The sequence below is a fragment of the Oxyura jamaicensis genome, chromosome Z (genome assembly GCF_011077185.1).
Source record: "Oxyura jamaicensis isolate SHBP4307 breed ruddy duck chromosome Z, BPBGC_Ojam_1.0, whole genome shotgun sequence".
NCBI classification, from domain to species: Eukaryota; Metazoa; Chordata; class Aves; order Anseriformes; family Anatidae; genus Oxyura; species Oxyura jamaicensis.
This window is the reverse complement of record NC_048926.1, coordinates 9396421-9419700: the sequence shown is the minus strand read 5'-3', so window position 1 is coordinate 9419700 and position 23280 is coordinate 9396421. Positions and strand designations below refer to the sequence as shown.

Here is a 23280-nt window from a genome sequence, read left to right as displayed (position 1 = left end):
TGGCACGGAGACTCTGGCTCTGTGGGGGTTCCTCCACGGTGCTCCAGGGAGGCGTTGGTGCTCCAGCTGCCAGGACAGCTCTTGCTCTTGGGGTAGCTGTAGCCACAACAGGACAGGCTGCCCAGCTCCACCAGCTCCTTCAGGTCCTTCGATGCCGCTTTGCAGAAGTCAGGCCTCAGCGCAGCAGCCTCTCACTTGCAGGACGCCCGCCATGGCATGTCGGAATTACATGCCTTCACAGAAGATCCCGTTTGATAAAATCCTTGAGCTTTTTCTCAAGCCAGCAGCTGCTGACCCCGTGTGTGCGGGCACACCGCTGTTCTGTGCCCCCCCCCCCCCTCCTGACAGGACCCTCCGCCATTTTGCGTCCCGGTGCCGCGAGGGCGCCCCCTCCCAGCGCCTGTCTGACGTCACGCCCTCGCGCCATGACGCCCGGCCCCACGCGTTACCGCACGGCGCGGGGCGGGGCCCGTGCCTGTCCCCGCCCCCTCCCTCCCTGCGCCTGCGCCCGCCCGGTGCCGCCGCCATTTTGTGCTGAGGGGCGCGCGGAGGCGGCCGCAGGTGAGGGCGGTGGGGCCCGGCCGGGAGTGGGGCGGGCGGCGGGGTTCGGGCTGGTTCCTGGGGCTGCATCGCTGGTTTGTGTCCCCGGCTCCCCCGTGTTTTCGGGTCTGCTCCCACCCGCAGAGCCTGCTGTGTTCCCCAGCGCGCCGGGGCCTGGGCTGCCCTGAGGGGGGTTTGTGCTGCGGGTGCGCACGGGGCCGCGCGGCCCGGCCCCTCAGCGCGGTCGGGGTGAATCCTGTGTGTGCCCTGTCAGGATCCCGAGCGCTGTTGTTCCTCGCTCGGTGGAGGAGCGCTTTGCGTAGCAGTTCTTTGGGTAGTTTGTGAGGTGCAGGTGTTTACTGGAGGTGCTCCGAGCCTCTGCCCGTGGCTTGAAGGGGCCTGAAGTCACGCTGGTGGTGCTTCTAATTTAGGCTGCAGCACTGAGGAACTTATAGCTGCAGTCTGGCTTTTCTGTCTTCCCTCACGCACGTGTTGGGTTTTGCCACATCAGCACGAGTAAATGGAGCCGCTGCTCCAGTTCTCGGGCGCCACAGCGTTGGTGCAGGTCGCTGTAAGGCTGTGGATCCCCCTGCACTTCTTGCTCTGGCCTGGATGGGGGAGCTCGCACACACTGATTTTGTGAGCCATAATTAGAAGTATTCACGTATCCCTTTCCTTTTCAGAGCTGCAGAATGGAAAACTACAAGAAGACCAAAATTGTGGAGAAACCTTGTCCTCTTCCTTTCACTGACCTGCCCCCTGACATTATTGAAATGAAAGTGAAGGACGGGAGCAAAATAAGAAACCTGATGGGCTACGCCATTGGCAAGATGGAACTGGACTCAGTGAGGCAGATCCTTTTCACTGGCTCAGGCAAGGCCGTTAGCAAGACCATTACGTGTGTGGAAATCATGAAACGGAGGCTCAAGGAACTCCACCAGATCACCAAAGTGCTTTTTAAACAGATCGAGGAGATCTGGGAACCCATTGTGCCTGAGGCAGGCCTCGATGCCCTGACAGTGAAGAGAAACATTCCTGCCATATGCGTCCTGCTCAGCAAAGATGCCCTCGATCCCCAGGAGCCTGGCTATCAGGCTCCAGGTTCTTTCGATGCCTTCTGGATCGAGACACTTAAAGCGGAGTCCCAGGCCCAGATGAAGAGGAAGCAGGGTGGAGGAAGGGGAGCTGGCAACACAGGAAAGCACCCTCGTGCTGCTGCGGGGCACGGGGAGCCCGGCGTGAAGTCCTGAGACAGAGACATGGTTGGGTAGTTTGGGGGAGCTACGGAAACGAGCCAGCTGCTGCAGCTGGAAAGCTGCTGCTGAACACAGGGCCTTGCAGAGCTGTTAGGAGAGGGCAGGAGCAGTTCCTGTTCCAAACGGACGTAACTGCAGCTGCCTGAAATCGTGTTGCAACGAGTTTCCGTGTCAGAGGCTGCCAGGCTGTACTCTGTAGCCTGCGGTTCAGGGATGAGGCGGGAAGACAGGAGGCACCTCTCGGAGCGAGGGCCGTTGGCGTCTTGTTGAGCCCAGGCGAGCGGCTGTTTGCCGAGCAGGGATGCCGCGAGGTGGAGGCGGCTCTGCTGTGGCACCGGGGCGAGCTGCGACCCGACTTGGACTGCCGGCTGCCGCCTGCACGGCTCCTGTGCTTGCATGGCACGGTGCTGGGCTGTGTCGGCCGCTTGAGCTGTGCCTGGCAGGCCGTCTTGTGCTGATCCCTTCAGGTGGCCCAGGGGCCTGGATGCAGGACCACAGGGACACCGCGTGCAGGTCACCCCTTTCTGTCCTCCTCTCACCTCCCTGGAGCTGCTGGTTGCACCTCTGCTGAAGTGGCCGGGTTCCACTGTGTTGTAACTGATCTGAAGCCCTCTAGGCCAGGGCGAGTGCGCCGGGGTGGCAGTAAGGGTGAGCTCCGAAGGACACTCGTTTCCCCTCTGTGCTCCTTTCTGATGCAATGTGCTGGGTTTAAATAAAGTTTCCTTTTGGTGTAGCGTGAAGTTCTTCCTGTCTGTCACTCTGGGGGACACCGATAAGCGGTGGGGCTGCAGCTCTGGGCGTTTTGTGTTGTGACAAAGCAGACCCTGGTGCTGGAGGAAGTTTTTCTTCCTCCCTTTGCCATTCACCTTCCATACCCAGGGAAAGGTTTTCGGAAAAGCTTTTTGCTCTGTAAACAGACCAGAAGCGCAGCCTCAGAAATACCCTGCCTAAATGCTGGTCAGCGCAGGGAAGGATGGAGCGGCAGAGCTCTCGATCAAGCCCCTGCGTGTCCTCCCTGCTCCCCGTGCTGTGTCTTCCCCTGTGCAGAGCCCGACGGCGCTGCCCCGAGCAGCGTGCTTGTGGCTGCTCATGGCTCAGAATCCCTCAGTGTAGAGCCGGCTCCTAAAGCGGCCGGTGTAACCCTCCCTGGTGGCGGCAGCACGCTCACAGCCTTCAGCTCAGCACAGCGAAGTGACCGGTTCTGTTCTGCAGGCTGGGAGTTGCCCTCGGATGGCTGTGACGGCTCCTTTTGGGGTGCTGCGGCCCCTGGCAGTGCAGGTGGTGTCCTGCCCGGGGTCCGGAGCCCCCCCGGGTGTGTCACAGCCCCCGAGCCCCTCGCCGGCAGCCAGAAGGGGTCCCCAGCTCACCTGCGGGTCTGCTCCTCCGCCCCTGCACCCTCCTCGTGTCACCTGCGCCCTGCTCTGAAAACTGGGGGCTTCCTGGGGCAGTGGTGGGGACAGCCCTGCGTGCGCTGCCCCCACCGGGTGCCACCAGGGTGACAGCCCCATCGGAGGCCTCCCCCTGGAGGTCCTGGCCTTGCCCCTGAGGCCACCGTGGCTGCCTCCATCCCTGGCACTTGGTGTCCCCGTAACCTGCCCGCGGTGCCTGCGCCCCGGCTCTGTGCACGGGGTCTGTGCGCCCGCAGCAGGGTCACGGTGTCCCTGTGTGCGTGCGTGTCCGTGTGTGCGTGCCCGGGTGCACGTGCAAACGTGTGTGTGCACAGACCAGTGTGTGCGCGTGCAAATGCGTGCGTGTGAGCGCGTGTGCAGACATACGCGTGTGTGTCCGGGTGTGCAAACGTGCGTGCACACGCCGGGTGCCTGCACGTGCGCGTGGCTGTGTGCACGCACGTGCGCGCGTGGCCCCGCTCTGCACGCCGCAGTAGCGGCGGGGAGGGGGCGTGGCCAGCGGGGCGGGGGGGGTGTGGCCAGACCCGAAGGGGGCGTGGCCGAGGGCAGGGCGCCGGCGGGAGCCGCCCCCGGTGGCGGCGGGAGGCAGCGGCAGCGCGCGGGGCTGCGGCACCTCCGGGCGGCCCCGCGCCGGCACCGGCACCCCCGGACCCGGCACCCCCGGGACCCCCGGACCCGGGCACTCCCGGGACCCCCGGACCCCGGCCCCGGCAGCGCCGCCCGCGGGGCCCCGGCGGTTCTCGGGGCGGAGCGGAGGCAGGTAACGCCGCGGGGCCGGGAGGGAAGCTCCGGAGGGACCTGTTGCTGCCGCCCGGTGCTCTCCGGGGCTCCTCGGCTGTGGGATTCGCACCGGGGGCTGCGGGCACCCCCCTTCTCCGCGGTGTTCAGGGATGGGGGGGGCTCGCACCTTTTTGGGGCGCGGGGCCCGGGAGGGAGAGGAGCACGGAGAGCGGCCGGGGGCCGGCGGCAGGGCCGAGGCTGCCCGGGAGGGAGGCTGGGGCCGGGATTTGGGGCCGGGAGGGCCCCCAAGACACCCCCGGCTCCATCACCCCGGCCCTGGCCCGGGATGGAGGGAGGCAGCCGGGGAGCGCCCGTGGAGGCTGCAAGGGGCCCCCCAGATGGCACCCTCTGTCCCCCTGAGCCTCTTCGGGGCCGGCGCTTTGCAGGAGGCAGCTGCCGCCTCCTCCGGGGGGCTCGGGCACCCCGTCCCCTGGTGCTGGCGGTGGCGGTGACCGTGACTTTCTCCCTTCCAGGTCCCCGAGGGAGAAGACAACGGCCCCGCCGTGCTGCTGGAGGAGAGGAAGCTTTGGGAAAGCTCCACGCCTCCCCCGGTGAAGCCGAGTTCACGGCTCCCAGAGGCCCAGACATGTCGGGGGTCCTGCCGCCTGCCTGACCCCCGGGCTGTCCCGCTGCCAGCACCGCAGCCGTCCCCCCTGTCCCCCGCCAATGCCCCCGGGCGGAGGCTGTGCTGGCGTCCCAAGCGTGGGGCTGAGCCGGGGGTCCCACTTCTCCCCTCGGGGCAGCGGCGATGGGGGCAGCTCTCTCCACCGGAGCAGTCGTTGCGATTTCTTTCAACTGCATCATCGCATTGCTCATCCTCATCCTCTTCCTCATCCTCTGCAAGGCCTGCAGGACCCCGTCGTGCCCCAAGAAGGGCCCCCCCTCTGACGCAGATGAGGCGAGGAACGAGGAGAAGTACCTGCTGCAGCCCTGAGCCGCGTGGGCAGGCGGTGCTGGGGAGCTCAGGGACGTGGGCACCCGGCGGTGCTGAAGGAGCAGCTCGTACCTGGACATAGCGTCCATACCGGGACGGTGGTGCTGGCCTGGCAGGATGGGAGCGGAGGGGACGCTGAGCTGTTTGCAGGGGCATGACGTGGGGCAGAGCCCTTCACCCCCGTGGTCTTGGTGCATGGACGCCCTGCGGATGCCCGTGGTGACTGCGAGGACGGAGACACAGCGGCTGGGGACGTGCTCTGGGGACATGCACAGCCAGCAAGCGTGGCAGGAGCCGTGCCCTCGAGCACATCCCGTGTTCAGGGCCGGCCCGCGGGCTCCTCCGTGGTGCTGGTGGCCCGGCTTTGGATACACGCTCTGCCCTTCCCTTGGGGACAGCAGCACGTGGAGATTCGGCCACCAGCTCCTCGTGGCATCGCACACCTGAGCAGGGCTGGCTGGGGGCTCAGAGAGGGGAGGCAGTGGGGCCGGTACCAGCGGGCTGGCTGTCTGCGGTGGCACCGTGCCCGGGGGGACCCAGCCGCAGGGGTGGTCCTAGGGTGCAGAGGGCAGAGGGCAGCTGGCACCCACCCGCTCCAGCAGCTGGGTGGGGTTAGGTGAGCTGTGGGGGTGCAGAGGGCCGCTCGGGCTGTCTGTTTGTCCCCAGTCTGTCTGTTGGTCCCCCTCCAGCATTAGCACTGACACTGCCAGGCAAACGCCCTCCTCGCTGGGCGCTTGTCCCTGCCCGCCCCACACCTGCCCAAACGCTGGCTGGGGCCAGGCAGCCCGTGGGCAGGGGACATGTCCCCATCCCTGGTGCTGTCCCCTGTGAGAGCAGCCTGGGGTGGTGTTTGCAGGGGGATCGGGGCTGTCCAAGCGCCCTTCACGGTGACGGGCACCTCCTGGTGCGCTGCCTCGGCTGGGGACCCACATGTGCCAGTGGCACCTCCCTGTGCCCCACTGCTGCCTGCCTGAGCCCCCACAGAGAGCTGGGAGTGTTTCAGAGTTGTAGTGCCTGGCTGAGCGGCACCGAAGGGTCTTCCAGCCCTGATGCTTGAGGACAGGAGGTCAGCCTGGCCTCTCTCCAGGGCCATGGTGGCTCTAAAGCGAGGGACACTTGGTCTGGTTTGTCCCCAAGCCTGACAGCCGCTTCCTCTGTCCTGCCTGTGGGTTTTGGAGTGGCTCCTAGAGCGGAGCAATAGCCAGAGCGGGGGCCCTGGGGTGCCTGGTCCCTGTTGGCACAGCTGCTGCAATAAGGGGCTGGAGACATGGGCTGTGCTGGGGAGACACGAGCTGGGGTCCCTGCGCAGGCTTGTCCAGGCCTGGCGAAGCCCCTGGTTCCTTCCTGTGTCAGGTGTAGCTAATTTCCCTTAGCAGTCGTGTTTTTACTAGACTAATAAACCAGTCGTAGGACCCAGGAGGCGTCTCTGAGCTCTGCCCTGCGCCCGCTGCAGCACGGGAACAATCGGGGAGGTCATGGGGAGGCCTCGTGTCCTGCCCACAGCTCTGCATGGGTGTCCTGGGGTCAGTGGCTGATGTCCCTGCAGGGCTGCGGGGGCTTCGCTGGGCAGCTGTGACGAGGAGGGGCTCATCCTGTGCCCTTCTGTGGCCTCAAAATGCGGGTGACAAACCTGGCTGGGCTGGGGGCACGTGGCTGCCGTCAGCGAGCAGCCCCAGCCCTGGTGCTGGTGTCAGTGGAGTTTCCAACCCGTGTCCTTAAGTCACAGGGCGCAGGACGCTGGCAGGGGACGCGGGACAGCCGAGGGGACGGAGGACACCCGCCACTGCCCGCAGACCGCGCGCCACCGGTCCCCGCTCCTGGTGGCTGTGCACAAGGCTCCAGCGGTGACAGCCTTGTCCCTGCTCATCAGCATGCAGTGAGGCCACCGCGGCTCCTGCTGCCACCGCAGCCACGTAGCAGCTAATCCCTCTGCCGCAACGCGCCGGAGCGGCGGGAGGGCTCTGCAAAGCCCCGCGCCCGGCCGTGCCCGTCGGGGAGTGAGCTCCTCGGAGCCAGTGGCCAGCAGCTGCTGTGATGCCCCTGTCTGAGTGATGGCATGTCCCTCTGCCACTGCCGTGTGAGGTCCCCAGACACCTCCTGGCCACCCCAAAATAGTGGGACCCACTGAAAAAAGAGAAACTCAGGGTTTTACCAGGGCTGGAGGCACCAGCCCTGTCCTGCCTCCACGGGGCTCTCGATGTGAGCACGGAAACGGGTGGGGAAAAAACGAACGCGTCTCCAGGGACCCGAGCACAGCGAGGGGCTGCTGTCCCCAGGGACAACGGCACGCTGCCGGCCTTTCAGCGGCTCTCTTTATTTGTCTGGGCACAGAGACGAAGTGCTCCCGCTCTGCAAAGAGCAGGCGGAGCGGGGCCCACGGCTCGCATGCCAAGCAGCCGCTGGTCAAAGCAGGGTTTGTTCGCCGGCCGCGGGGCCCGGCACAGCCGTGGCTCCCACCGCTCACTTCCCCGCCGTGCTGTCCGGCTCTCTCACCAGGTTCAGCAGCTTGTCCAGCTTGGCGATTTCCACTTCCGGGCCCTTCTTCACCTCCTGTCCTTTCTTCTCCTGTGGGCAGAGAAAGCGAGGAAGAGCTGTGAGAGACCCTATGCCAGAGGAGAAGTGCGCCAGGTCCCCCAGACGGGCTGCCAGCTCCTCCAAAGCCTCCCATGGGACGGCGTGTCCCTGCTTTGCTCAGAGGTGACAAACAAAAACATCCCTAAAGCTCCTCCGAGCCATTTCAGCCCTTGCCGAACACAGCCGGGTGAGCTGTGGCACCACAAAGCTCTCCTCGCCGTGCACCCCGTGCTGCTTTGGCATAGGCACAAGGGGTGCTGCACGCAGGCATTGCACGAGGCTGTGCCAACCCGACGCCTGCCCCAGCATGGGTTACAGGGGACAAGCTGTTCCCGCAGCCTGCCAGCACCTGTCCTGGGGTGCTAGAGCAAACCACCACCAGCACCCGAGGAGAAACCGCTTAGCACGAGGGAAATAAGGCTGCCTGGCTCAGCCCGCGCTTGCCTGAGAGCTGCAGGAGCTTCCAGACCTGGGGGGGGACAAAGCCCCTGCCACATCCCTGCCACCCCAGGCATTGGGATGAGCAAGCCTTCCTGCTGGGGACTTTGGAAAAAGTGATAACTGGGTTTGTGCTCTCCAGAGTCATATCATTACACACACAAACACAACAGAGGGATTTTCCTACCTGCTGTCAGCCCACAGAGCCTCCAGCAGCTGAGCTGGGGGGGATCCTCCCAGGCAGCATCTGCCCAGTCGCCACATCCCATGGTTGGGCACTGCCCTTGGCTCTCAGCCATCCCCTTGGCCAGCCCTCGGGCTCTCGCCTCCCCCTTGGATTTGGGGTCCCTGCTCCAGGGATGTGGAGCTCGTCTGAGCCCCCCAGAAATCAGGTGTCACACGAGGCTGAGGGCTGGTACCCGGGGAGCTGGGCATCCTGACACACGAGCGGGAGAGGTGGCACGGGTTCCCAAGCGCAGCAAGGGGGAACACCACCAGCCGGGTGTGGGGGCAGAGAGCCCCGTGCCTGCTCCTGGCAGCCCCAAGACACGGCCGCAGTGTGGGGATGCTCTGGGGAGCCGAAGGGAGCCGCACACGACACCCAAGCAAGGAGGCTGCCTGCTTTCAGCTCTCCCTGCTTAGAAAACGTCAGTTCTCCTCTTGCTCAGTCAGTTCCTCTGACAGTCCCCAGTGCAGCGATTACAAACATGCTTCTTCCTTCAGTTCTGGGGAAAAAAAATAATAATGGGGCACAACAAAGAGAAAATTGCACATGGAGCTGCAAGGATTTCTCCGCATTTCTCTAGCAAAAGTGGGTTGCATTAAAGGCAGCAGGAGTTTGCCGTTGCTGGAAGAGAGCTGGGGCAGTGTGGATATGCACACAGGGACGTGCGGCTTCCACATCCCCTCTCCAAGCAGATGATGGAGAGAGAGCCCATGCAGGAGCACCTCTGCCAAGGGGCAGGCAGGAATAAGGAGCTGTCTGCACCCTGCAACTCCCCCACTTGTTAAACCAAGGCATCAACGAGGCTTTTGGTGCCCTTCTCTAAAGAGGAGAAAATTGAGGGGAAGGAAGATGCTGAGGGATCCCTGGGGCTCTCTCTCCCTAGCCCAGCACACCCCAGCAGAGGTTTCGTTAGGCTGAGGGAGGGGAACTTGGGGTGCGAGCACTGCTGGTGTGAACAGGGCATTTGGGAACCCCTCTGCTCCCGAGATGAAAGCCTCCAAGTGCAGGAACGAGCCCGGGTTGTTTTTAAGTGCCAGGTCCAGAGCTCGCATCCCAGGCCGGAGCTGGTTTGCATTAACTCCACTAAGTGAGCAACGCCCTCGGCGGCTCCGGTCCGGGCACTCGGAGCGATGTTTGTGCTCACGGCCCACGTCACCGCCGAGCATCTCGCTAAGCAAGCGCGTTGGGATAAACACAGCTGCTCGGGGTATTTCAGGACGGAGCTATCTGTGCAGAAAAGCTGCTTTGCTGTCTGACAGCGTGCAAAACGCTCCCTTTGGCACCCTGCGTCGCGCTCAGCACCCTACACAGGGCTGTGGGACGGGAGAAAGGAGCAAGAGCTTTGCTCAGCTAGGGAAAGGGGAAGCCGAAGATGTCCCTGCCAACCTGCTGCCATCCCCAGCACCGGCGAGGGTCCCTGGCTGACACCTTCCAGGTATCGACGCCAGGTCCACGGGCATTTCTGAGGCTCAGCTCCTTGTCGCTGACCTGTGTCTGAAGCCTTGGTCTGAAGGCCAGCTCGTCTCCTCTGGTGCTGCTGACAGAGCTGCAACCAAGTCACACGCCAGCCAGTAATGAGCCGTAGCCGAACCAGAGCCCCAGTTTAATGCCAAATCACCAGGCAAGCAGGATGACACGGAGAAGGAAAATTACAATGCCTTCTGGGGAGCACTGGAATGGAGAGAGGTTTCCTTCCACCTGCCCTTCCCACAGGGTGATTGTGTGCATGAGCCAGGCCAGCCATGTGGCTGCAGGCTGGCTGGCGGCCCCACAGACACGGCTCCCACCTCAGTGCACCTGGCATCTTCCTACAAACCCATGGGATTCACCCGCCTCGGGCCTCCGAGGAGCAGTGTGGGGAAACAACACCACCCATGTGGCTGCAACCCTACAGGTCCCGTCCCTCCTGATGGAGGGTGGTGTGCTCGTGGGGTCTGTCCTCCACCTACCCCTGCTTACACCGCACCCACAGGGGCTCAGCGGGAGCCAGAAGGGAGCAGTGGCAGAGCATTCCCCCCCTGGAGCTGACAGTTGTAGGGCTGAGCTTACACGGGAGGCCTGTCCCCAAGGAGCTCATCAAACAGGCACCGGAGCCGCTCACAGCAGCATTCACATCGATTTTGTTGTTAACAGATCCCAGCAAGAGCGCGAAATGCGCTTGGCAGAAACGGTGATGGAGGGGATGTGTCAGCTGGGCTGGCTCTGCACGGGGACAGACCCAGCCCCACTGATGGGACATGGCCCCAGGGAGCCGGGGTTGGGAGGAGACCCCCGTGCTGGCACTCTGGGCTCTGGGCTCTGCCCCGGCTCCCTGGGGAGGGAAACTGAGGCACGGGGTGCCTGCCCCCATCGCAGCGTGGACCATGCAGGTCCTCACGGCCCCAGAGGTGGGTGCTGATGCTGAAGGCAAAGCGGGAGGTGGGAGATGAGTGAGGTGGAGCCACAGGGCGAGGATAAGCGTGAGGACAAGGACAAGGACTGAAGACCCCAGACCCCCATGGGATCCCCAGCACTCCCCATGCTGGCACACGCTGAGCTCTGCATCCAGGACTCGGGAGTCATTTAAACCGGAGTCGCTGTGCCTTGGCTGATGCCTTTGTTCCCTCGCTGAGCAGTAAGCCGCCAAGTTATTAAAACCCTCCCATAAAACTCATGATGCTGGCACTTTCCAGCCTCCGTTTTTTCTTTTCCCATTGGTGGAATAATCATAAAACATCTGCTGTAAGGTTTCGATTAAACAAAGAAAAACATGTTTATGTTTTAAAGTAGCGAGAAAGTCAACCATGCTGGCACAAACACGAGTGGAAAATTCCCCGTAACTTCCCCGGGAGCCGAGGGGACCCTGCCCTGCTGAGCCCTGGCCAAGGGGCACCGGCCCGGCTCTGCCCTGCTGCCAACATGACCCTGGTGCTCCCAGTCCCTGCCGCTCCTGGCAGGATGGGATTACTGGGCACAGATGTGTTGGCACAGGGTCTGGCCACTTTGCTGAGCATCCCAGTGACCTAGGACACGTGCAAAAGGAGTTTAAGCTTTTACAGACTGACCTAGAAGGGGATGAGGAGCTTCAGGAAGCCACCAATGAGGTTGTCCAAACCCCGCAAGCCTTATTGCCCTCTGTGGGAAGGGGTGCACAGTCTGCCAGGCGTTCAGAGGTGCTTTGCTTCTGGATAAGACCTTTCTTTGTTCCTTCTGCCCTGCTCAGGGGTAGGTCAAGGTGACGGCTCCAGGGTGAGGGCTCCTCCGTAAGTAAAATTCACCAGTGATGGGATCCAAGAATTCAACGGATGAGAGACAAGAAGAGACTTCCCTGGAGCTGGGAAGACCAAAGAAACCCAAACTCCCTAGTGAGCCCAGCAATATTTTCCTCACCAGCTCCCTGGGCCACCAACCAAATAGGCACCAAAGGGATGTGATAAGCCCTGCAGTTCTGAAGCCTTCTAAAACCTTCCCCACCACGGCCCTATGGCAAGCTCTGATGTTGCAGGTGAAGCTGGAGCCCACTTAGGCCAAGCTGGGGATGATTCCTCTGCCAGGACCACTTTGGGGCTCTCCAGGTGCCGTTCGCAGGCAGCAGCCACGCCACGCTCAGCCTGATCTGACGGCGTTGCTCCTGGCCCACAGAAGGATTAGCTGACAGACTGGAGATAAGGATTTAGGCTTATTTTGCTACTGTTTGGAAATAAATGACGCAGGAAATGTTCCGCTTGCAGGGAATGAAACTGGCAGAAAAGCCCAGGGGATGGCTGGGTTGTTCAGACATCAGCAGCCACACAGGATCAGCGGCCCACACAGGATCTCTTTCTGCTTCCCACACCGAGGTGCTGGACAAGCCAGGCACTGGCCCCAAAATCCTCATCCTGCCAGCTTCAGCTAAAAGCAGTGCTACTGGTTTTAAATTCGGATCAGACCTGGAAGAGGCTGGGAGCATCCCAGGGCATACACCAGAGGGAACATGGAGAAACGCAGGGGTCACCTGTACCTTGTGGTGGGTGCCTGCCTTACAAACACACAAGCAAGAGAATTATCTGGGAAGGCCAGGCTCTGCAGCAGCAGAGAGCTAAAAGCCAGGTCAAATTCTCAGCCCCAGCCATGCAGGAGGGCAGCTGTCACCACAGCTCCACGTCCACTCTGCCAGCGGCAGGCTGGGACCCCACAGCCTGGCTCACGCCCCTCACAGTGCCTTCTGGCCAAGCAAAGGATCAGACACAGAGGAACCAAATTCTTCCCCCGCAGGTTTTGCTGGCCTCCAGCAAAGCTGTGCCATGGAGGAGTTTGGCTTTTGTGCCAACAGGCGCTGTGGTGCAATCTCTCCCTTAGCGAAGAGCTCAGGAAATGCTCGGCAGCAAGCCTCCAGAGCTCGGTGTGGCACGTTGTGCCAGCAGGACTTAACAAATCATCACCAGCACCAAACTGCAGCGGAGAGGAGCAGCTGCCAGACCAGGAGCATTAGGTGCTGGTGGAAATGCCCGTCCCAGAGGCTCTAGAGTAGGGGATCTGCCTCTGACAGCACTCGCTGGCTGGCCAGATCCAGCTGTACTGACGCCCTGCTGAACTGCTCAGCCCACCTCACAGTGACCGCAGCGCAGTCTGGCCTCGCTGTGCCCAGCAGCAGCAAAACACAAGGAGGGTGCTGGTGGCACCACGAGGAACAAGATGGGAAAGACCACGTGCAGCTGCAGGCTAAGGAGGGATTAGTCCCAGGCTTTGCTCTTTGGGCAGATTAGGAAGAAATTGGGCTTTCAGCCATGCAGAGCGCTCCCTGCTCTCAATAACTCCAGAGCCATACACAATGTCTCACACACCACTAATTTAGGCACCTAAATATAGCCTCAGGAAGTCCTCATTTAGCCACTGTGCAGGAGAACCTTGGTGAGCATGGCCAAGAAGAGCACAGGCAGGGTGGTTGGCGTGTCCCCAGAGCTCCTCCGGACCAGGCACTGCTGTGACTCTCTAACTGCCTCTGAGTTATCACAGCACCAGTCCCAGAAAACCACAGCATACGTTTAAGACATTCTCTCCTCTGCCTTTTCCATCTCTGCCACTTACGGGTTCACAACAGGGATGTGGTTGCAGTCCTCACGTCAAGTATCCCCAGAGCAAAAGCCTTAAAGACAAGGCTGAATTTGCAGGTTATGCAGAGACATCGTGGTCTGAAGCAGGCCAGCTAGGCACGTCGCCCTAACTCTGCCCTGCACTGACGCTGCCATTAGGAAGCATCAGCAACAGCTGCTCTGCTCCCACAGGAGGACACACTGGGCTTTGTCAACCCTGGGGACATTTCAGCCACAATCTAACTCTGTTTGTGTGCGATGGAGACCGGCTTTGTCCCATCGATCACCCTTGGTCACTGAGAAGCCACCTTGAAGAGGGCAGCACGGTGAGATGACCAACTCCTCACAAGGCTCGGGGAAGTGATCTTCAGTCGTATCAGTTCACAGGTTTAGCACTAAGCAGTGAGAAAAGTCACTGTGTGCTCAGCGTGCAGGGTAATTACCCTGCCTTGACCTGTATAAGCTTTGTAAAAGGACTAAAAGGGAGTAAAGAGCCCCAAAGCTTTTTCCTCCAGCACAGGGAGTCCTGGTGGTGCAAACCACCACGGGAAGGGGCAGAGACAAGGGGGGCCCCTTCCTTTGCCTCCCTGGGGAGCAGGCAGTGCATTCCCCCCCTGCCCCCCCCTCCCCCAAGTCCTGCATCCAGCCCTGCTGGGCTCCAGCTTTCTGCAGTGCCTTCGGTCTCTTCTGGAGGGGACTTATGACTTTAATCAGCTCTCGGCAGCACCCAGCGGAAAGCCCTGTGGGATCTCTTAGGCCCAAGCAGCAGGAAGGAAGGAGGAATTGGTTTTAATTTGGATTGTCCACATAAACCACAGGGCGGGAGGTGCCGTGGCTTCTAGCTCTACTCCAACTCTTCCTGCAATTCCAGTGAAACCTAAATACCCCCCAACAAAATCTCAGCCCAACCCAAACTACCCTAAGGACACCTGCAGCACCTCTCTCCTCGGGCTTGCAGCCCTGCAGTGACAGGCTCAGGCAGACCCAGCACTCACGGGCTCCAGCACCACTCCCATCCCAAAGGCAAAAGCAAGGAGATGCCCTGTGGTGTGCGCGAGCCTGGCAGTCTTCAGCCACAAACCCCGATGCCAGCTGGCAGGTAGAACCATCCGCTGCACGGCACCGCTTCTTTATCAGTCAGCATCTCTCTTCCCTTCCTTTTTTTCAGCTTCACTTTGGTGTCTTTGCATGACAGCTCAGTAAGCTGTTACGGATTACACTTTAATAAAAGCAACCCAACAAGGCTGTGGATATGCCATTCTCCCAGTACCTTGGTACTGCTGTTATCTCGCGAAGCACAACACCACAAGAGATCCCTTGCAGTTGCACAAACAGTACATTTTTAAGTCAGGGTTGTTTCTTTCCACATCCCTCTTTCTCCTACCATTTCCCAACTACCATTTCTAATACACATCCCTGTGAACGCTTTTTAACTGCCTTAAGAAAGCCCAGCTGCTACTCCTCTCTTAACACATTTTCTTTTATAACTTTTGTCATATTAGGTTTTTAGTATAACTCACAAAAATATTTGCAACAAAAATGTATTCTTGTTTGCTACTAACATGACAGCGTGTGAATATACTTCACTCTGGATAAATACAAGTACATTGGGAACTGAGTTTTGCTGTAAATAGAAGTGAAAATAAATGTCTTCGCTCCCAGATGCCACATATTTAATAACATTAAATGCCAATGGCATGGAAGATGTATTACAATTGATACTGTTGCACTGAAAGAGCTCGGTTTGCAGTATGTCAGGCCACAGCGCTCTCTGCCTCTCTCCTGCTCTCCATGACTGCACTTGAACTCAGGGATGCTCCAGAAATAGCACTAGATATTTCTACTGCGTGAACAATCGTGTCAGCTCGACAACACGTCCTCGTGTGTAGGTTTCAGTTAAATCACAGCATCGCTGGAGCAGGGCTCGGAGAAGCCCTCCAGCGCCCACCAGTCCGCCCTGGTCCGTGGCTGCTTTTAAATTGCTTCTGACAGATGCCTGCCCAGCGCTTGACCTGGTCCTGGGGGTACGGGCACAACGTGCCCCGAGCGCTGTGTTGTCACGCTCTGCTCCCATCACCTGAGCGGGCATTTCTTTTGAAAGCCTCCAGGGATGGTGCTGCCAGCCCATCCCCTGGCGATGGCTACCAGCATGCCTCTTTCACGCTGTAAATCCCTTTCCATTAGCCTTTTGCTGCTGTCTGACCACCCTGCGGTGCTGCCTTCCTCGCCCCGCCAGCCCGGCACCTCTTTGGGGTGCATGTCTCTCTGCACCCCCACCTTCCAGCCTCTTGCTGGCCATGTTGCCCTTGCTGCTCGCCTGCTTGCCAGGTCTTTCAGGCACAGTGCCCCAAACTGGAGCTGAGGAAGGATCAGCTCACGTGTCCTGTTTGCCCCTCTCTTGCCCATGCTCTCCTGTACATCGCCTCTGCTACAGCAGGGCACTGCTGGCAGGTGTCTGAGGTCTTTTCCTGCAAACATCCCTGGTCAATTATTCCCGTTTCCTTCCCCCATCTAGTATTTTGCCTCCATCCTCGCTGAAGTGTATCCTGTTTACTTCAGACCATGTCTCACATTTGTCACAAAATTAAAGGACTTGCACAGATTTTCCTTGTCCATTGCAGAGGAAACATCCTGGCAAATTACAGATGCCACACAAACACTCACAGGTCCGAAAACCAGCTACGTGCTTACTCTGGACTATGTGGAAGGTCAGGTGAAGTCTCCTTCTGGGACTGAGTTACCCCACAGCATGCAAATCAGGGCCTACAAGGGATCAGCGAGAAGCTGGACACAGGAGGAGCGTGGGAAGCGCCACGGTTAAAGCTGTTTCTCTTCCCCGGGATCTGGCCCTGTTACAGCAGCTGAGAAATCCCTTCCTGCCCCAAGACAGACGAGGCTCAGCTGTAACCCACCGCAGTGTCCTGCCAGTTCCTGGTTAGGAGCTTTGCTGGTGTCAGTCTCCTGCAGGTTGGCTCGGCACGGTGCTGCATGGTGGAGGATGCTCCTCGCTGCCACGTCAGAGCCCATGCAGCCAGCAGTGGTGCTGGGGCTGCGTTACCTCACCCTGCCCAACAGCTGCTCTGCAGGAAGCATCCCATGGCAGACCTGAACGTCAGCTCCCAGGTACACAGTGATGGGGATGCCGATGGGACCAGGACGGGGGGTGCTCCTGTCCCAGCAGCAGACCCAGATTGCACATGCACTGGAGACCCAGGGGTGTGGGGGCTCCTGGATAAGGTCTGCAGACTAAGATGAGGTGTGCCCTGCCTAAAAAGCAGATCTGGATGCTGTGTTCAGGTCAGCTGGTCAGGAGGGAGGCAGTCATTTTAATGACAATCCCGTCTTAAGCTGCTGAGCTGACTCCAGTCCAAGTCCCTCCACTAAGCTCCTTGACATCCTGCTTAGAAAAGCATTATTAAAATCTAATTGCTCCGTGCATATATTGCTGCCTCAATTATAACCGAAGTAGAAGGGAGATGCAAGCAGTAATCAGTCTCTCTGATGCTAATGCATATCTGAGGCAGGAACTGGCCCTGGGAAAAGCCAATTCAACACCACCTACTAAAGCCAGAGGGGTGTATTCATAGTGACTGCCCATGCTGCCAACAGCACAATCGGTGTGGCCATGGGTGGTTTCCCTGAACTGCCCTTTGATTTGGGTTGCTGACGAGGATGCTGCACCTGAGTTAATCTTACGTGCTCCCTGATGTGCCTCTGTTGTACCAAAACACAATTACTTCACTGCTATAGACCATTTCAATCCATCTGCTCAGCTAGCTGCTGAAACCAATGGAGCTTCTTCACAACACAGTACTGTAAGATTAAGGCAGGCTGTGAAGAAAACGATGCAAAATTCATTAAGGACCTTCAGGTGAGGGCTTCCCAAGGTAATCCCCCCACTGCTCAGTCTCACCAGCACCACTGATGGAAGAAGGTAGCCAGCAGCTGACAGCCGGCAGCAGCAGCTAGCTGACAAGGAAGTGCCAGATTTAAGGACTAGAAGGATCCTGATAGCAGAGTGTAACTGAAACTGACGCACGCACCGAACACAAGGTGGGCAGATGAGCTACATTAGAAGAGCAACAGCAGTACAAAGCCTGTCAGCTTACCAAGGCTGAAAACCTCAATGCACCAGCAGGCATGGCCTGATCCTTGTCCCACTCTTTGTGGTGCTGTAGCTGGGGAAAGAGGGAAACATCTGGGGCAATGCTGCCAGGCGAGCAGCCAACACTTGTCCTAGGCTGCAGGTTCCCCCAGCATGGTCAGCTCATCTCAGGAGGGCTCACTTCTTCCCAGACCCTCCTGTTTCTGTTCTGAGCTAAGTCCAAGCATGGATCCTCTGGGTATTGTTTGTGTGAGGAGCTCCCTGAAACCCAGCCATGCGGCAGGTCTGGGAAGAAGCAAAAATTAAACAAGAACCTGGTGATGCTTCTAAACACCTCCAGATGATTACCAGAATTGTTCTTCTCCACCAGGACATGCATAACTGAGCCAGAGGAATAGTGGAAACAATTGCTTGGTAGAAATGAAGTCATAGCTGCCCCCTATATCCCACTGCTTCTACAGCAAAACAGTTAACCATGTGGATCCTGTGTGTAAATGCTGTGAGATGTAGACACCACAAATACCAAGGACACACGGTGCCTTCTCCAGGCACTTCGCTGATCATGCTCATCCCTCTTGCTGCTGGGAAGTACTCAGCATCATTTGAGAGCTGGGTGAAACACAGCCCAGCAGGGGTTGAGCCCATTGCTTCACTGCATGCCCAGCACTGCGCAAATGCCTCTGCACCAAGAACAATCCTGAAAGGAGATGCTTTCACAGCTGGTAACCAAGCGCGGAACAAAAGAAAGACAGAAAGTGGCCATTTGTGCTCAGAAAATTAAATCCAAATTTAATTCCAGTAATTATACCTTCATTAACACCCCATTTGCCATAAAGATGCATAAAATCCCAAAGTGAGTGCTGCAATTGCTCTGAAAGTGAGAAGAAGGTAACTGGGGAAATACTGCCAGCCCTTCCCTAGCCTGTAAAACCCTTAAGAAGCCTGGATCGTTGTGAATGGTTATTGCTTGTAATTTAACTTCCCCAGCAACTGTCTGTAAATGAGCCAGCCAGCCAGAAATCCAGCGAGAGCAGCAGAGAACCTGTAACGGAGCTGATTTATTCCAGCCTCCCCTGATTTAGCTATAGACAAATGCAATGCTTCCTGTGTGATCACCTGGGGCTTGGATGCTATTGTGGTGAATACAGCACAAGCCAAACTCAAACCTCTCTTCCCGCTGAAATCTCACCATGTTGGAGTCCTTCACGAGTCATGACAGCAGGTCCTGGCCTGGAGGTGTGTGACGTGAGCTTGGCCAACGTGTGAAACCGTGCAGGACAGCCCAGGTCTTGGTTTCAGTCCATCCCTCCAGTGTTTTGAGATCACGCAGGAATCTGATCTTCCAAAACATTTAAACCGAAGTCTTCCAAACCTTTAAACCCTCTGTGCTTCCAGTCCGTCCCAAGACTTTGTACGTGGACTCTCTGCTAGACCATCCAAGGTATGAATGGAGAGGTTGAGATGCCAGTGAGGACATCAACCAGCCCCCCAAGATAAACCTGCAGGCTCCTCTGAGATGTCATCTCAGGCTGAGGGTGAACCCCCGGCAACTGCTTTTTTGGGGTGATTTTTCACCCTTTCACTCCTGGGATGAATAAAACCACCTGGCTTAGCTCAGCCATGCACTCGCCATCTGAAGAAAGGCAGGTACACAACCACATAGGAAGGTTCCCTCAGGAGAGACACATGAAGCCCACGAAGGCTACAGGGTCTGAGGGTGTTAATCACACTCAACCCCTGTGCAATGCTATGGCGTAAGAGAAGCTGTCAGTCTGGTAAGGAGTCTAAAGGTTCAGTACATCGTGTCATACAACAGATAAAGCTTTGGTGGATTTTCTCCAGAAGGCTGCAACACAGGCAGGCAGAATGTGCTAATTAAGAAACACCAGGTGAGTGCTAATGACAGAAGCTTTAGGAGGTGGGAGGAAGTGAAGAGGCTGAACCTTTCTCACCTCCTGTCCTCAGTGCTATGTGTTGCCACATAGCTCAGTCACTGGAAAAAGGGAAAGGAGCTTCCCAGGGAGGAAAGAAGTAAGATAAGGAGATGATGGCTGTGCTGGCTTCTGATTCTCTGGACCTGGTGATGAGAAACAGATTGTAAAAACCTTCCTTTTCAGCTAATGGATGGGAGGGTCCCAGTTTCACCTAAGGGAAGAGAGGCAGAAGGTATCTCAACCTGAAACGAGATGTCAATAAACCAGAGTCCCGCAGAGACTACCAAGATGGCTGGGGGCTGGAGCACCTGAAGAGACACTGAGGGAGCTGGGCTTGCTCAGCCTGGAGCAGAGATGGCTTTGAGGTACCTAACAGGAGCCCACCAGCACCCAAGAGAAGGATATCAGGAAGACAGAGCCAAAGCCTTTATAGGATTGCACAGCAGGAGAACAATACACAACAACCATCAGCTGGAACAGGGAAGGCTCCAGCTTGATGTAAGGATGTTTTTCTCCACACTCAACCACTTGAACAGGTTGTGGAGTACCCAGCCTTGGAGGTTTTCAGATCTAGAACGAGCCCTGAGCAACCTTGTCTGATCTTAGAGCTGACCTGCTCAGAGCTGGAGCTTGGACTAGAGCCCTCGAGCATTCCTTCCAGCCTGAATGTGTCTGTGGCTCTGTGAACCCAGCGTGCTCTTCATTGCCAAGTATATATTGAATCAACATGTTGAATAGATATATACATCTCACTGCAGACAGCATTTCTAAGCAAATGTTCTCTTATCCATATATTGTATATAGTGCCAGGAACGGTGCAATCCCCAAGCTGGGCAAGATCCCCAGCTCTCTCCTCCCAGGGTATCCAAAGGTTGTAGGCAGCTGTACAGACCAGTTGTCTATGCTAGAGGGGAAAAGAGAGGAAAGAGATCATCCAAAGACGATTGGGAAGCAGTGGAGAAAACCCATGGGGAGCTGGAGCCTGAGACAGGTGGCAAAAGGACATGGGAGAAAGCTGGGTTCAGAGGCTTTGAGAGATGACACCCCAGGGATGAGAAGGTGAGGACAGTTTCCCTGTGCTTACTGACAAGTGGGAAACCTCCAGCCTGAAATAAATTAAGATGGGAGCTTATATGATCCCCAGACATGTGGGGCAAATATATCTCTCCCCACTAGGCTTATTTCAATGGCAGACAAGGGATAACATTGATTTAATGTGTCTCGTCCTTGACAGACCCATGCTCGCTGTTAGAGTAACACCCTGTTATCTCCGAGTGCTTACAGTTTGATTTTTTTGACACGAGCTAGTAAATAAGCCACGATCAAGAGAACTGAAGAGTTCAGGAGTCCATAAATCTCTTCATACAGAGCTACCTGGGCTGTTCCAAGCTGTGAATTCCTCTTTATAAAAGCTGTGAATCTCTCCCTGCAATGCTGCCCGTCACTCTCAGATCATTTCAATAAGACCAAAGGCAGAAATAGATTTAACAGATTTTAAGGAACGATCCACACAGCTTCAGTCAGTAAGCTCCGATGACTCCTCTTGGAGCTACAATACATCTTCTAGCACAAGGCAAGGGGGTTTGACTTGAAGGAGTTTGAGGGATGCAGATAAGCCAGTGCCCACTCTAAATGTGTATGCCCTGGTCGCTGTTTGAATCTGTTTATCTGCAGTCAGCTGCGAAATCCCATTATGCTGCTTTCTGCTAATTTAAAGAGCCTTCCACTGCTGGCAATCCCTTCCACTTGCAGGTGCTTTTAAGCCGAGATCAAGTTATCACTTAATTTATTTGTGAAGCCCAGAAGAGATCCTTGAAATTATGTTTTCCAGACCTTAGATCAACCTTGTTGGTCCTTCCAGACTTTGCATCTTTCATCACCTGCACTGAAGTGTCACACCCGGGCCCCTCAGTGTGCGCTGCAGCCAGCCATGGGTTTACTACTGCTGCTCCCAAACACGGGGCCATGGCTTCACTCCTGCTCCGAAATACCCCAACGAGGCAGCCAGACCGTGTTTGGCTCCGTGTTTCAGTGTCGCGCTGGGAGTTCATGCTTTCCTCTATGACTTTAAAGCCTCTTTCCGCCTCTCCAATTCCAGGACGCAACCCCGGAGCTGTGAGGGCGATTTGCATGGGATTTACATCCCAGCCACACCACCCTGCTGCTGTGCTCTGGTGCTGTGCCTCATCAGAGGCTGTGCTCTGATGGGTGTTGTTAAAATAACACCCTGCTACCTGTTCATCTGGCACCAGCACTATTTACTCATCAGCAAGACTCGCATCTGACACTGACAGTGCTATCAACAGCAGCTGGGTCACAAAAATACCCCGCTTGTTTATCGTTAAAAGAAAGCCCATCTCAGACCTGCACCTGACAGGCCGTTCTTTCAGGCTATAAATCATGTCTTGCAGCAGTTTTGTCACAGGCCCCAGTTAAATGGCATTTGCCAAGCACAGCTGGGAGCCCACCAAGCAAGCAGTTGGTACACAGGGAATGTGGAGATGTTTATGAGGCCTCACGTTGTTAGACAAGCTACTCTTTCTCAAGTAGCAGACACTGCTAAGAACATTTCATAGAACCACAGAATCAGTGAATATCCCGAGTTGGAAGGGACCCACAGGGATCATCGAGTCCAACTCCTGCTTTATTTACATTTAACTTTTCTCTAATTCCCTCAACCACACCTCATACATCTGGCACTTCGGCACCACCTTTCAGCCCAAGCCTTTTACTGACTCAGGGGTTTAGCAGCTCTTTTACAGCAGGGAGGAGTGGGGACAAGCTGGAGCAGGTGGTTGCACTGCAGCCTGCAGAAAGCAAAAGTTGTCACCGTGAGGCTCGTGAGGACACAGGGCTGGACCTTTTCCAATGAAGCCCTGACAGTGAATCCAACCTGGGTAAAGGGCAGGGATGGAGAAGAGAAAACAACAGCTTTGCTCTTGGGAAACCTCTGCTCTGCCTGTGACCTTAAATGTTGCAACTATTTCAGAGAAACATGAACCAAAGCTGGAGCTCTCTCCAACAACCCCTCTCCCTTTCCTTCCTTTTAGGCAGGCAATGATGGCATCACAGTTTCTTGTTGCTTTTCTAACAAATCCAGCCCAACCTGCAACATCTCAGCCTTCCAGCCCTCATCTCTGCCCTGGGAGTCAGTGTGCTGCCGCACGCTCACAGCATCCTCTGCCTTGCCAACTGCTCCTGCCTCCCTCTCCTATCTCCATAAGGCTTGCAGCTCCCCTCTGGCCACAGGAAAGCCCTTGCAGGCTTGTGTGAGCCTGTCCTCAAGGTCTCCAAGGTGCAAATTTGAGCTTCAGGACTCAGCCATCTCCTAGGGAGTTACAGCTCAGACTAAACTTGCCTTAAAATAAAGATCCAGCCGACTGCAGAAGATCCTCTCTGACACCAGCCTCTGAAAAACCCCACCTGGCAGCACATCCATGGCTATGAGCAGGGTACCAACACCCTGAACAATCAAATTTCCCTACAGAGTCAAGGGGGCAGTGGGATGGAGTTTCCCCTGCTGCTGCCTGACAGACCGCTCTGCGAGGCTGTGTTCCTGACAGCCACCCTAAGGAACTGCTCTTCAGAGCACAGATTTCTCCTCGAACAAGCAGTTGCAATAGAAACCCAGTCCAACAGCCTTCTGCTCCCTGGCTCTGCTCGATTATGAACTCTGACTGTGAAGCAAACCCCAGCGCTTTTTTTTTTAGTGACTTGAAAGGCACTAAATTAGTAATTTCCTGCACTCCCACTGGCTGTCCTGCGGTTTGCCCAAGCCAGATAAAATGTGAGCCTTTGAGGTCCTTTCCCTGGCTTAGCAGGTTCCTTCAGCACAGATCAAAGCAGGGGACCTAATCCTGGAGGGGGATGAGCATCCTCCAGTCCCACGGCTGTATTTTGGGTCATTCTGGTTTCAGTGCCTGACTTTCGACATCAAGACAATGTAAGAAGCAGAGACCGAGCAGTATTCATATCCATGCTCCTGGGAAGACATGCTTCCCCTTCCCTGCAGTCCCCAGACCTCAGGATATTG

The 23280-nt window shown here is 57.2% G+C and overlaps 3 protein-coding genes across 4 annotated transcripts in view; 2 read left to right on the top strand and 1 right to left on the bottom strand.

The window, feature by feature from the left end:
- The first annotated feature begins 500 nt into the window (after window positions 1-500).
- RPP25L (ribonuclease P/MRP subunit p25 like) lies at window positions 501-2149 on the top strand. Its single transcript, XM_035310180.1, has 2 exons — window positions 501-561; window positions 1224-2149. Exon 2 carries the CDS (start codon window positions 1233-1235, stop codon window positions 1788-1790), a length of 558 nt encoding a protein of 185 aa, XP_035166071.1. The 5' UTR covers window positions 501-561; window positions 1224-1232; the 3' UTR covers window positions 1791-2149.
- A 2397-nt stretch (window positions 2150-4546) lies between these two features.
- Window positions 4547-5412, top strand: ENHO (energy homeostasis associated). The gene has a single exon (XM_035310181.1). The coding sequence runs from the start codon at window positions 4734-4736 to the stop codon at window positions 4917-4919; it is 186 nt and encodes a 61-aa protein (XP_035166072.1). The 5' UTR covers window positions 4547-4733; the 3' UTR covers window positions 4920-5412.
- Window positions 5413-7190: 1778 nt separating this feature from the next.
- The window catches only part of DNAI1 (dynein axonemal intermediate chain 1), a 140859-nt gene continuing 124769 nt past the window's right edge, over window positions 7191-23280 (bottom strand). For both annotated transcript variants that reach the window (XM_035310178.1, XM_035310179.1), the window contains exon 20: window positions 7191-7484. In XM_035310178.1, the coding sequence (XP_035166069.1) occupies window positions 7380-7484 (105 nt within the window). In that variant the 3' untranslated portion in view covers window positions 7191-7379. The remainder of the gene's footprint in view (window positions 7485-23280) is intronic.